Genomic DNA, 13,171 nt, shown 5'->3' with positions numbered 1-13,171 from the left:
GATATATTATGGCAATTATTAGCAAAGCTTTCGTTCACTACAACTTTCTTACACTACTTTCGTGGTTGGTGGGTCAAGGGTTAAAGTTTGAAGTTTCCCTGAGGCGTACGTTAGGGCTTACCGCGTTCTCTTTAGTCTTTTCCTCTCGTTCAAAATCAATATTCCTGAAATGGAAAATATCAACTTCAGGGTTTTCTTTTCCTCGTTCAAAACATTCTTGAAATGGAAAATATATACAACTTCACGAAAAATCAACTTTTAATTTCAAGCTTTGAAAAACAATATGCTTTTGAGAAAGATTAATTTACTTCCGTGTTTCTAAAGTGTTCTTTGAGGACTTGACCACACACTTTCTACATCTAACAATGCTTTTTCCCCCACTATTTAGATTTCACATATTACTCTTGGGCTTCAGTTTGCCCACTTAAATTTTTTATAAATACCAATTTTTTTAAGAAACTTTTTTAGCTATTTTATTTGTATGTTCATATTTTAGAGTTTATAGTTGGCCCCCCTCAAATTTTTGGATTGGTCCAAATAGTCCAAAAGAAACTAATCACTTAACCCTTTCTTTGAACTCATGGCCCCTCCATAGTCCAAATACAACACAACAAAAAATCCACAAATCATCAATATCATAATTCAATAACTCATAACCAAAAAAATCTCATAGAAAAAGAAATTCCCTTACGGGGGTGACAATAATTTATATAACTTTTTAATTGATTTATAAATTATGGGAAAGTCAATTACAATATTTAATTTTTTTTCAAAAGATAAAATACAAAATTCTTTTAGAAGCCAATATTGATGATGTAGCATTGCCAACTCTTACTATTAATATCCCAATTTTTTAAAATCCTCAAACAAAGTTTTGAAAACTTCATTAGTGTGATTTTTAGTTGCATCCAAAAGTATGAGTTTATCATATTGGTGAGTTGGTCAATGTGATAAAATCAACATATTAATTCCAATTATCTAAAATTTGGAGATCCGAAGTCCTCTTCTTTTTTTATTCTTTCTTTGAAAAGGTTTGAATATCGTATTGTAACTTTCAACTTTTTTTGTTCATATTATTTCCTTCTTGACTTAAATATTTATGGTAATAAAGTGCAATTGTTTTGTCTACCATGGTTTTTTTTTTTTTTTAATAAACAATGTCACTTGAAATTTTTTTTGTTCATGCTTTCGCCCCCCCTAGGTTCAAATCCTGGTTCCGTCCCTGGCCAAACACAATGAATTAATGTTTACATTCCCTACCATTTTTATTTTATATCCATTTTTCTAATGAAAATCCATGTCCAAGTCCAACCCCACTCAATCCCAGTTAAAAAATAATAATATAAGAAGGAGAACTGGTTGTGAGAATCAGTAAGTGGGTTTGCTTGTGACAAGTGTTTGGCCAAGGGGGTCTCTAATATTAGTTCATGTACGCCAAAGGAAGAAGGAAAGGGTCTTGAATGCTGGTTGTTACATGAGATATTCTACTCAAAAGTTTTATTATAATTCGAGGGATCCAGAGGGAGGAGATAATCATGGTGAGTTTTTTTTTTTTTTTTTTAGCTCATTAAAGAAATTAGTCTTACTATTTCCTTTAAGGAGAATTTGGCCTTCAATCTTTCTCTAAAAATTTTAAGAAGCTCTTTATCTAGAATTCTCTATGAACATAAATCAAATTGGTAACTGCATAATCACTTTGTTGTTGTTGTTGTTGTTGTTTTTTATTTATTTATTATTTTTTAACCAGAAGCACTTCATTATTAATATGTTAGAAAACCCCTTCAAACATAAATAATTCCACTACTGACCCCACAATCAATTTGTATAATTATCTAGTCAAACAAATTAGAATTCTTTTTGTGTGTGTGTATATATATATGTTTGTGGGTATTACAAAGTGCTTCAATTTAATTTAAATTTTTTTTTTTGGTAAAATAATTTAATTTCTCATGAATATTGTTTACTGATCAATATGTTAATCTTTGTTAGGAAATCTCTCTGCTAGTCCTTACTTTGGCTGCAACAACTTTAGCTTCAGGTCTTGTGTTGATTATCACAACTGTTGTTTGTATTGTTAGGAAGAATGTATTGAAGAAGAGGAAAGGTAACTATACTTTACATTTAGATTCTGAAGGATTACTTGTGATTCACTTTTAATCTTAAGTGGTTGTTCAGCTAATCAGCCAAATTCACTCATTCAAAAGGAAAAAGATTTTGTCTGACTTATTGAGTTAATAAATAGCTTATTCTTCTGGCATTTATTTAAGAGAAAAAGCAATTAGGAGGTCTGTTATCCAACTTATACAAGTCCAAACTAAATTTTCCATATGAAAGTCTAGAATCGGCCACAAATTACTTCCACAATTCCAAAAAGCTGGGAGAAGGGCGTTATGGTGCAGTTTACAAAGTAACTTCAAGATTCAATTTCTACATTATTTGAGGGAATAAAAATTTTGTATATGAAATTAACTAGGTACATTTCTTTGTGTTAATCAGGGAATTTTACCAGATGGGAAAGTTGTTGCTGTTAAGAGGCTCTTCTTCAAAAGTAAAAAACTGCAGATGATTTCTTTAATAAAGTCAATTTGATCAGTGGCATCAATCATAAAAATCTAGTAAAGCTGTTGGGATGCAGCATTACAGGCCCTAAAAGCCTTCTTGTTTATGAATATGTGCCAAACCAAAGCCTTCTTGATAACTTTTCTGGTATTGAAATAATCTTGAACTCCTGTTCATATAAGAATATTAACTTGTCTTATTCAGTTCATTTACTTGTGCGCCTTTTGAGTCAGTTAAAATTAATCCTCAGCTGATGAGGTGGGATGTAAGGTATAAGATCATATTGGGTACAGCTGAGGGCTTGGCCTATCTTCATGAGGAATCAAATTTGAGAATTATCCATCAAGATTTGAAATTAAGCAATATTCTACTTGATGGTGATTTTGAGCCAAAGATTGCAGATTTTGGACTTCTTAGATTATTTCCAAGAGATGAGGTAGACGCGAACGGTATGACTATGTGCACAGGGTAAGTGCCTAGACCTATTATCTTCCCATTTTGCACCTTTTTCTGTTTTGGCACTATGTAGGAATGTGTAACTTAGCATCACTTTTACTAGGAGCAAATGTCTTGTCATCTACTTTTAATTTTTGTTATGCAATCGTAAATTAATACCATTCACCATAGGGGAAAATAAATTGCAATTCTGTTACTTTTTCTTCTTTTCTGTCATAGATGACAAATTTTCTCACTACTATGTAATATTAAACCTATCATCTCTAATTACATTTCCATTTCTAAACGTGCATCTTTAAATGTTATATGGCTTTGGAGTATGCTGTTTCTTGCATACCATCTGAGAAGGCAAATGTTTACAGTTTTGGAATTATTGTCCTTCAATTTGTATATGGAAAAGAGAATTGGACTTTCAGAAAGGTAAATCTTTTTACATGAAGTATCACCAGAGAAATACTTTTCTTTTCTTATGAATCAAGACTGAAATCATTAACAATTTTTTTTTTTGGGGGGGGGTGGGGGGGGCTCTTTATAAGGTTTGGAATCTTATGAATCAAGACTGAAATCATTAACAATTTTTTTTTTTGGGGGGGGGTGGGGGGGGTTCTTTATAAGGTTTGGAATCTTTATGAGAAGGGTAGGCTATGTGAAGCTGCTGATCCAGTCTCAGAGGATTATTTTCGGAATGTGGACCCTTCCCGATTACTTTAAATAGGGCTGCTTTGTGCACAAGTATCTGCAGAGCTAAGACCATCAATGTCGGTAGTTGTGAAAATGCTAATCAATAAAGATGAAATTCCTCAACCAACGCCTCCACCTTGTATTAATTATTGAGCATTGGAGAAAGGGCCAATTTGTTTGACACAGCATGACAGAAGAAGTTTGATTGAGCCTAGATGAACATTTTGCTTCAAAGACAACCTTACTTTATGTTCTTTCATAGGAACCCCATGTCACCAGGTGTTGCTGTTGCCTACCCCAAACTCATGGCTTTCCAGAATTTCTTTCTGTTGTGTTTCCTTCTTGAATTAGTGCAGAGGATGTTTTGCACAAAAGTTGATTTCATCTTGACATTATTTAGTTTTTGAAGTATGACTGTTTGCTTAAGGTATGTGGAGAAGCAAGGTCGACAAATGATTAAGCAAACTATTGTTACATCAATATTTTTTGATCTTAGATGATTTGGTTTGAAAATGATATTTGAAAAGCATAATTATATTACAATAAAGGGTCATTTACTGAAGGCATTAATGCAATTGCATTATTGTTAAAAAGATTTCATGATGGTTGCATATTCTAGGATTTTATTGACTTGTAAATTTGGTTTAATCATTTCTCATATTTCACTCGTGCAATAGTTTCATTATATCACCTAGATCTAACATCTAAGGTTACTACTATTTTATTTTTTCTGTCCAACCATAACTTCAAGTTTTGGGAATAAGCATTATTTCCCATTAAGCCATTACACTACACCATCCACTACACCATCTGACATCATCATAGAAATTTAAAATTTTAATCCAAAGGAGTCAATACTATACCCGAGACCATTTTGGTTTGATTAAAGAAACAAAATATTTCAATACCGATTAATACTAGTATACCATTTTGGAATTACGTCTACTTTTACACACGTACATTAAGATCCACACATTATTCTCTTCTTCAAATAACCCATTTTCATGTCCTACAAACACATTCTTATTAATATCAATAATCATAATGTTATTATTTAATACATTAGAAAATCAGAAAGGTGATTAAGTTTGTAAACAAGGCAGTTCCTAATTTTATGCACTATGCAGTGAAGTCTACACCATAAGGTAATATTTTTTTGTGACGTACAGGGTCACCTTTTCATAAAACCTACCATCGGAACCTAAGTTACTTAATCCTTCAGTAATATTAAGCAAACTTCAACAAAATCATCTTTTCTGAACTAGGCATGCATTTCTTGAGACAGTGTACAACAATTTTTAATCGAGAAGTACAAGAATACTTAATGGATCGAACCAATTGACATTTCAAGATGCCATTGATTGATTAGAAAGTACAGTAAAGAGTAAATTCTTGGCAAAGTTAGAGCCTTCCGGGTCTTTTTACCAATTGCCAGTGTCTGCATCCCGTGATTGGCCAAAATCATTTGGCCGCACAATGTCTACCTCCTCGAACTCATTATCATCTGGAAGCAACACAAGAAAGCCCATGATAAAGAGAGTTTTAAACAAGTACAGGAGTTATATCACAGATTGAACTGAGGTGATCTCCAACAATTATGAACTAACTTTCAATAAACTATAGGCATGGATTCTACTTCCAGAGTGGCAAAGTATGATTCCCAGTTGATATTCATTGCTGCCACTTGATTATACAACATTTTCTTGAAATGCACCCATTAGTTTTGTATATAGAGAGGTATTTTCTTTCCTCTAAATAAACTCATACATTTGTATGGAAAGGGGGAGAGAGCGAGAGAGGAATTCTTAACCAAAATGGACCTGAACAACAAAGAAACATCCACTAAACTACTACATCAGACAAGCTCTTCATAAATATCTTCAGTTGCATAACACCTTCCATTATTATCTGACACCCACGAATATTCTTAGAATGCAAGTCTTAAAATTTAACTACTACTTTCTTCTTATATGATTAGATTTCATGAAGTTTAAAGAAAATATAACTACACATTTCTATGTCCAATCTGGCCACTCAGTAAACATAAGACATAACAAGCAACATCTTATCAAAAAAAGACATCAGAAGCAATATGATGAGCAAACACATCAAGACCAGATGATCAGTTTGGATGGTTTGGTCTCTACTTAAGTTCTCCCAAAAATAGAATCTTGAAAACAAGTCTAATAGCCCGTCATTGATACTTCAGGTTCACAAATATAAATATTATATTAATCAAGTTTAATTCTAAATCTGAAAATCAAAGTTTGCTAGGTTAACAACCTGTTTGTCCTAAGGCAATTGGGCCTTTGCCTTTTAAAGCATGCAATGAAAACCAAATTGAAGATGAGTAACATCTTTAGATCCTTTCAGGGCCACAATGTTGCCTAGCCCAAGATATATATGTACAATGGCACTCCCAATAATGAGAACAAGCAAAAGATAGAATTTGTAGTTTTAGTATGCACATTTATCATGACACTATCACTCAAACAGATCATCTCACATTGCTATTCACTCAAGTTTCTTGGGTTTTCTTACTATTTTCTTTTTCTTTTTTAAATAACTTAATCCTATGATTACCCTTCTGGAAAATAGACAAGCAGATGTTAGTAACAGCCTTTTTCAGAATTTAAGGGTCCAAACAACTGACTTAGACTGATGTCCTATTAAAGCACTTCACTGTTCTAACAGCCTGGATTGGAGTGTTGCTTTTAATTCTATTCGCTGCTCTAATTTATTAGATATGTTTGAGCATTGTAATTTGATAGATTGATGGACTGCTACTCAAGTACACATCCAGTGTACATTGGTATATTCCTTTTGATCAATAAATTTTCATTAGTTACCCCAAAAAAAAAAAAAAAAAATTCACAACCAGCAAATCTAAGATGGTCCACATTGGCTAAGATAACCATAAGACCCATATTATATAAAGAAACACTACCCACCAGAGCCCCAAAATTTGTCCCAATGTTACAGAACCTATGAAAAATTAAAACCTCATGTGTCCTTGAAGAGACATAAACTTGTTCATGAGCTATGAGAGCCACCTAACTAACTGAATCACAATACTTTCCAACCGCTTATCCTCCAGCTTGAAAAAGTCAGGTTTTCTAAGATTACACTGTTAACAGGTCAAAACTACAATAGAAAAATTGGACTGGTGGAAGCATCGTAGATGAACAGATTCATGGTGGACATGTGCAAGAACGGGCCATGTTAGGGTACCAAAATAAAGCTATAGTGTATCAGTTGACTCCTTACCTTTTCAAATGGCAAATGCTATACCATGGGCTCTAGCTAAGATTGCATTCCCCCCTCATTTACAATAGGATAGTAAGGTCATGGTAGGAAGTGCTATTTGAGCTAGAGCTCATAGGAAAATATTAACATCTAACCTTTCAACTATTTACTGCTAAAGAGTAGCTTAGTATAGTACAAGGTGAAAATTATAGAAATTCAAACAAATGCAACTTAGCTGTTCAGACTCCTATCAGCAACATAAAAAATGCACAAGGGTACCCAGTAGTACACAGGTGATGCATAAAAATCAGAGAGGAAAGAATTAAGAAGACCACCTTTTCTCAAGGTCAGTGCCACAACTGAATCATTTTCAACCTGAAAAACACGATGAATGTATTGACAAAATTATAACATATTTAAAGCTCGTATTATAAAAGATTTTAGGGCATTGCAGGTGCTTCTGAGTACTAATTTCTAAAATACAAATAAGGATAAAAAAAAAGGATAAAAAAAAAAAAATATATATATATATATATACGCACACAGATATACACACACAGAGAGGATTATACCTTATGATCTGCCAATGTCTTTGAATCCTCTAAAACTTCCCCAGTACCAACTAGGATCAAACGCTGATTGTTAACTGGTTGATCAATGAGGACTTGCAATTTCTCCTTTATGTCTAGAACTGTTTCAGTAGGATCACACCGTATGAAGTAAGTTGTCTTACTACGCTTAACTCGGATATACATAGCCTGTACAACAGTTACAGTATAAATCAGTGATTAAGTAGCGAGGACACATAGGAGTATAACTTTTTATTCTTTTCAGCAGGAAAATGAAGAACACTAAACATAGCTAAAGTTGCTAGAAGAAATAGATATAGCAAAAACTGCAATTAAAGCATTATATACTTCATTAGATTTGTATTTTACATAGCCTGTAAAACATGACCTAAATGCCTTCAATGCTTTCACATTTAAAAACATCTTCTAGATTAATACAGACAGTAATGCTTTGAATACAACATAAATGTGACAATCCTTTTCTTGAACAATGAAATTCAATGAAACAAAAAGGTTATGACAAAACATCTTAACTTATTTTTGAGATGGTAAATTTGACATCAATGGTTTACATAAAAAGTATAAAGATTAGCGATAATCCCTTTCTTGAATAACAATGTAAGGAAAAAAATTATAACAAGTAGGAAGAACTTAATTTCTATTTGTGATATAATGGGCACATAATGTAGTATCCGACTCATATATCAATGGTGTAGAGATTGAAACATAAGAAAATATATCTTTTAGTTGCCTGGAACCTGGATTATACTAGATCATTATGTTTGCAGTCCAATAAAGCAGGTCAATATGCTGCATTTTGTAACTACTCAAGTAAAAGTTGTAGAATATCTTGACTTCCTCTAGTTAGGTATAAAACAGGTCTCCTACTTCTAGTATAAGCCAAAATTAATTTCAAGATGGCCATTTCTTCTTTTCATTGGTAAGTTATACACGCACTCTGTGGATCTTGAACCCTTTGTACTTCCCATCAATATTCCTCTTAAAAGAAACCATTAATTTTGTCCTGCAAGAATAAATGAGCTTGAATTTGAATACAAGCTAGCTTAGTAATGAGGGCCTAACAACAAGAATGCATGCAGCATAATAATGTAGCAGAGGAAACCTTATATTTTTGCTCCATGATCCAATAACATATGTCTGCCCTTCAATATAAGTCAGGGTCCACTATGTAGCTTCTTAATATTCAAACTTGATGGCATACACCAAATTTTGTTTGTCCATCATTCCACCCCTGTAATAGTAAGTGTTCTATTTTCTACTTATTAGATGCCTAAAATTACCTAAAATCTAGCAGTTAATCCTCTAGAATAACTTCAATCTTCATACCAATCATTTTTGTATAGCAATTACTTCCTTGTTGGACCTTCAGTATGAAAATCTCCATCAATGTTACCTGTCTTGGGGTAGTTAGTCTCATGCTTGCTCTTCTAACCATTTTTTCCTCCAAATTATTTAGGTGAATGGTATGCTACCTTCCATATCATCATTCATAGATGTCAAAGTTGTAAGAACAAGTAAAGCTTCTTAAATCATTAACTACTCATACATCATTGACTGGTTACATTCCGTTTATTTGTAAAAGCATGATAACAACTCCACTCAGGAATAGTTTCATCTAAGCACAAACTTGTTTAAGTACATAGAATTTGTACACAAAACTCACACCACAATTTCGGATCAAAATTCATTCATCTACACCCCTAGTGTAACAAGTCTCAGTAAGTAACCAATATCACAACAGCAACAAACATTTTCGCTTTCTTCTAACTCTCCAATTTCCAACAACATATATAGCAATAACTAACCCTCATCATTCATAATTTTTTTTTTTTTTTTTAATAACGTAGGGAACCTTTCTAAAGAAGACCCATTTGGACTTGCCTCTAGCAAGTACAACCTACAGGCAACTGACCCCAACTGTCATAACCAGTTGTCGGGCAATCCAGGGGCATTCACCGCTAACAGGCTAAACAGTTTATGCTCATGCCATCCTTTTGACCCTATACAAGCTTATATATATTACAAAGAACAATTTTTATCTCAGCCTATGAACCCACATTTAAATAAATTTCCCTTTTTTGTTGTTGTTGTTGTTTGGGTAAGTAAGCCTAAAATGTACCTAATGAAAAAAAAAAATATATATATATATATATATACGCACACAGATATACACACACACAGAGGATTATACCTTATGATCTGCCAATGTCTTTGAATCCTCTAAAACTTCCCCAGTACCAACTAGGATCAAACGCTGGTTGTTAACTGGTTGATCGATGAGGACTTGCAATTTCTCCTTTATGTCTAGAACTGTTTCAGTAGGATCACACCGTATGAAGTAAGTTGTCTTACTACGCTTAACTCGGATATACATAGCCTGTACAACAGTTACAGTATAAATCAGTGACTAAGTAGCGAGGACACATAGGAGTATAACTTTTTATTCTTTTCAGCAGGAAAATGAAGAACACTAAACATAGCTAAAGTTGCTAGAAGAAATAGATATAGCAAAAACTGCAATTAAAGCATTATATACTTCATTAGATTTGTATTTTACATTGCCTGTAAAACATGACCTAAATGCCTTCAATGCTTTCACATTTAAAAACATCTTCTAGATTAATACAGACAGTAATGCTTTGAATACAACATAAATGTGACAATCCTTTTCTTGAACAATGAAATTCAATGAAACAAAAAGGTTATGACAAAACATCTTAACTTATTTTGAGATGGTAAATTTGACATCAATGGTTTACATAAAAAGTATAAAGATTAGCGATAATCCGTTTCTTGAATAACAATGTAAGGAAAAAAATTATAACAAGTAGGAAGAACTTAATTTCTATTTGTGATATAATGGGCACATAATGTAGTATCCGACTCATATATCAATGGTGTAGAGATTGAAACATAAGAAAATATATCTTTTAGTTGCCTGGAACCCGGATTATACTAGATCATTATGTTTGCAGTCCAATAAAGCAGGTCAATATGCTGCATTTTGTAACTACTCAAGTAAAAGTTGTAGAATATCTTGACTTCCTCTAGTTAGGTATAAAACAGGTCTCCTACTTCTAGTATAAGCCAAAATTAATTTCAAGATGGCCATTTCTTCTTTTCATTGGTAAGTTATACACGCGCTCTGTGGATCTTGAACCCTTTGTACTTCCCATCAATATTCCTCTTAAAAGAAACCATTAATTTTGTCTTGCAAGAATAAATGAGCTTGAACTTGAATACAAGCTGGCTTAGTAATGAGGGCCTAACAACAAGAATGCATGCAGCATAATAATGTAGAAGAGGAAACCTTATATTTTTGCTCCATGATCCATTAATATATGTCTGCCCTTCAATATAAGTCAGGGTCCACTATGTAGCTTCTTAATATTCAAACTTGATGGCATTCACCAAATTTTGTTTGTCCATCATTCCACCCCTGTAATAGTAAGTGTTCTATTTTCCACTTATTAGATGCCTAAAATTACCTAAAATCTAGCAGTTAATCCTCTAGAATAACTTCAATCTTCATACCAATCATTTTTGTATAGCAATTACTTCCTTGTTGGACCTTCAGTATGAAAATCTCCATCAATGTTACCTGTCTTAGGGTAGTTAGTCTCATGCTTGCTCTTCTAACCATTTTTTCCTCCAAATTATTTAGGTGAATGGTATGCTACCTTCCATATCATCATTCATAGACGTAGAAGTTGTAAGAACAAGTAAAGCTTCTTAAACCATTAACTACTCATACATCATTGACTGGTTACATCCCGTTTATTTGTAAAAACATGATAACAACTCCACTCAGGAATAGTTTCATCTAAGCACAAACTTGTTTAAGTATGTAGAATTTGTACACAAAACTCAAACCACAATTTCAGATCAAAATTCATTCATCTACACCCCTAGTGTAACAAGTCTCAGTAAGTAACCAATATCACAACAGCAACAAACATTTTCGCTTTCTTCTAACACTCCAATTTCCAACAACATATATAGCAATAACTAACCCTCATCATTCATAATTTTTTTTTTTTTTAATAACGTAGGGAACCTTTCTAAAGAAGACCCATTTGGACTTGCCTCTAGCAAGTACAACCTACAGGCAACTGACCCCAACTGTCATAACCAGTTGTCGGGCAATCCAGGGGCATTCACCGCTAACAGGCTAAACAGTTTATGCTCATGCCATCCTTTTGACCCTATACAAGCTTATATATATTACAAAGAACAATTTTTATCTCAGCCTATGAACCCACATTTAAATAAATTTCCCTTTTTTGTTGTTGTTGTTGTTTGGGTAAGTAAGCCTAAAATGTACCATATATACTAGAGAAGACCCATTTGGACTCGCCTCTAGCAAGTAAAACCTACGGGCAACTAACCCCAACTGTCATAACCAGTTGTCGGGCAATCCAAGGGCATTCACCACTTACGGCCTAAACAGTTTATGCTCATGCCATCCTTTTGACCCTATACAAGCTTATATATATATATATATATATATATTACAAAGAACAATGTTTATCTCAGCCTATGTACCCACATTTACAAAAATTTTCCCCTTTTTTTTTTTTGTTGTTTGAGTAAGCAAGCCAAAAATGTACCATATGTACTAAAGGTCAAACATTTAATCCAAATAAAACGCAAATTAAGAATGCACATACCATATTTGACCGTACACCAAAGATGATCGAGGTACAACGTTAGAGACCTGGCCTGTTCAATACCCATAGAGTGAGTAAAACTAAACAAGTTCATATAGAAAGATCGAATTTTGGGTTTTTTTTGTTCTCTAATTTCACGCTCAGTAAAGCGTAGATTGTGAATCAAAGTAGAAAAAATAAGAATTGTAAGTTTAGGTTAAGAAGAAAAATTCCAAACCTGATAATTGGTGAAATTCTTTTTCTGGGCAATTCAGGTTTGTAAATCCACGTGCTCTTCCGATTTCCACAGAGAGAGAGAGAGAGAGAGAGAGAGTAAGAGAGATGTAAATCTGTCTTATTAAGCTTTCTGATTCCTCGAAGAAAAGTAGTGTTTGGCTGAAAGGAAAAGACTTTCACACACTACCCAGTATTCAACTTGGTTTAAGTTAAAGCTCACCGTATATCGAAATAAGAAAGAAAACCTATAAACTTGGAATTTTCAAGAGATGTAAAGCAAGTGACTTTTTTTTTTCTTTTTCTTTTTTCAATTTATTCCTTTTGAATTTAATTTTTATGTTTTTTAAAAAACTAATGAAAGGTGCATAAGAAATTATAACTGAATTTTCATTTGTCATTCTCTCAACAAAAAAGTAAAAAGTTTGCCCAATTTCATATAACTTGATTTTTTTTTTTTTTTAAATACCGTAAATTGTAAGAAATTGAGGTTGATAAGATGGTATAATGGTGCATTACATTGACCATTCTCACGTTATATGCTCCTTTTTTCTTTTCTTTTCTTTTTTTTTTTTCTTTTTTACTGAAAAGCAATAATGCCACTTACAGTTTGGCTAAATTGTCTATTAATTTTCTAGATTGTGTTGTGTGAATAGAAGATGTTCCATCACCAATTTATCATATACTTCAAGCCGACATGACTAACTTAGTTTAAATAATATTGGATGTCAAGTTTCTCCAAAAAAAAAAAAAAAA

The 13,171-nt window shown here is 32.9% G+C and overlaps 2 protein-coding genes and 1 long non-coding RNA gene across 3 annotated transcripts; 1 reads left to right on the top strand and 2 right to left on the bottom strand.

Annotated features, from left to right (window-relative positions):
• Nucleotides 1-1,231: 1,231 nt before the first annotated feature.
• LOC111998272 (uncharacterized) lies at nucleotides 1,232-3,488 on the top strand. The gene is made up of 3 exons (XR_010623511.1): nucleotides 1,232-1,538; nucleotides 1,990-2,407; nucleotides 2,497-3,488. It is a non-coding gene; the product is annotated as an uncharacterized LOC111998272 (long non-coding RNA).
• Nucleotides 3,489-4,933: 1,445 nt separating this feature from the next.
• Nucleotides 4,934-7,718, bottom strand: LOC136061674 (uncharacterized). The gene is made up of 3 exons (XM_065759736.1): nucleotides 7,515-7,718; nucleotides 7,278-7,317; nucleotides 4,934-5,200 (listed from the first exon to the last, which is right to left on the bottom strand). Exons 1-3 carry the CDS (start codon nucleotides 7,695-7,697, stop codon nucleotides 5,118-5,120), a joined length of 306 nt encoding a protein of 101 aa, XP_065615808.1. The 5' UTR covers nucleotides 7,698-7,718; the 3' UTR covers nucleotides 4,934-5,117.
• Nucleotides 7,719-9,695: 1,977 nt separating this feature from the next.
• Nucleotides 9,696-12,687, bottom strand: LOC136061363 (uncharacterized). The gene is made up of 3 exons (XM_065759735.1): nucleotides 12,420-12,687; nucleotides 12,203-12,254; nucleotides 9,696-9,909 (listed from the first exon to the last, which is right to left on the bottom strand). Exons 2-3 carry the CDS (start codon nucleotides 12,203-12,205, stop codon nucleotides 9,718-9,720), a joined length of 195 nt encoding a protein of 64 aa, XP_065615807.1. The 5' UTR covers nucleotides 12,206-12,254; nucleotides 12,420-12,687; the 3' UTR covers nucleotides 9,696-9,717.
• Nucleotides 12,688-13,171: the final 484 nt, after the last annotated feature.

Source organism: Quercus suber, unplaced genomic scaffold (assembly GCF_002906115.3).
Source record: "Quercus suber isolate HL8 unplaced genomic scaffold, Cork oak 2.0 scaffold_340, whole genome shotgun sequence".
Classification (NCBI taxonomy): domain Eukaryota; kingdom Viridiplantae; phylum Streptophyta; class Magnoliopsida; order Fagales; family Fagaceae; genus Quercus; species Quercus suber.
This window is presented reverse-complemented; position numbering and strand designations above follow the sequence as displayed.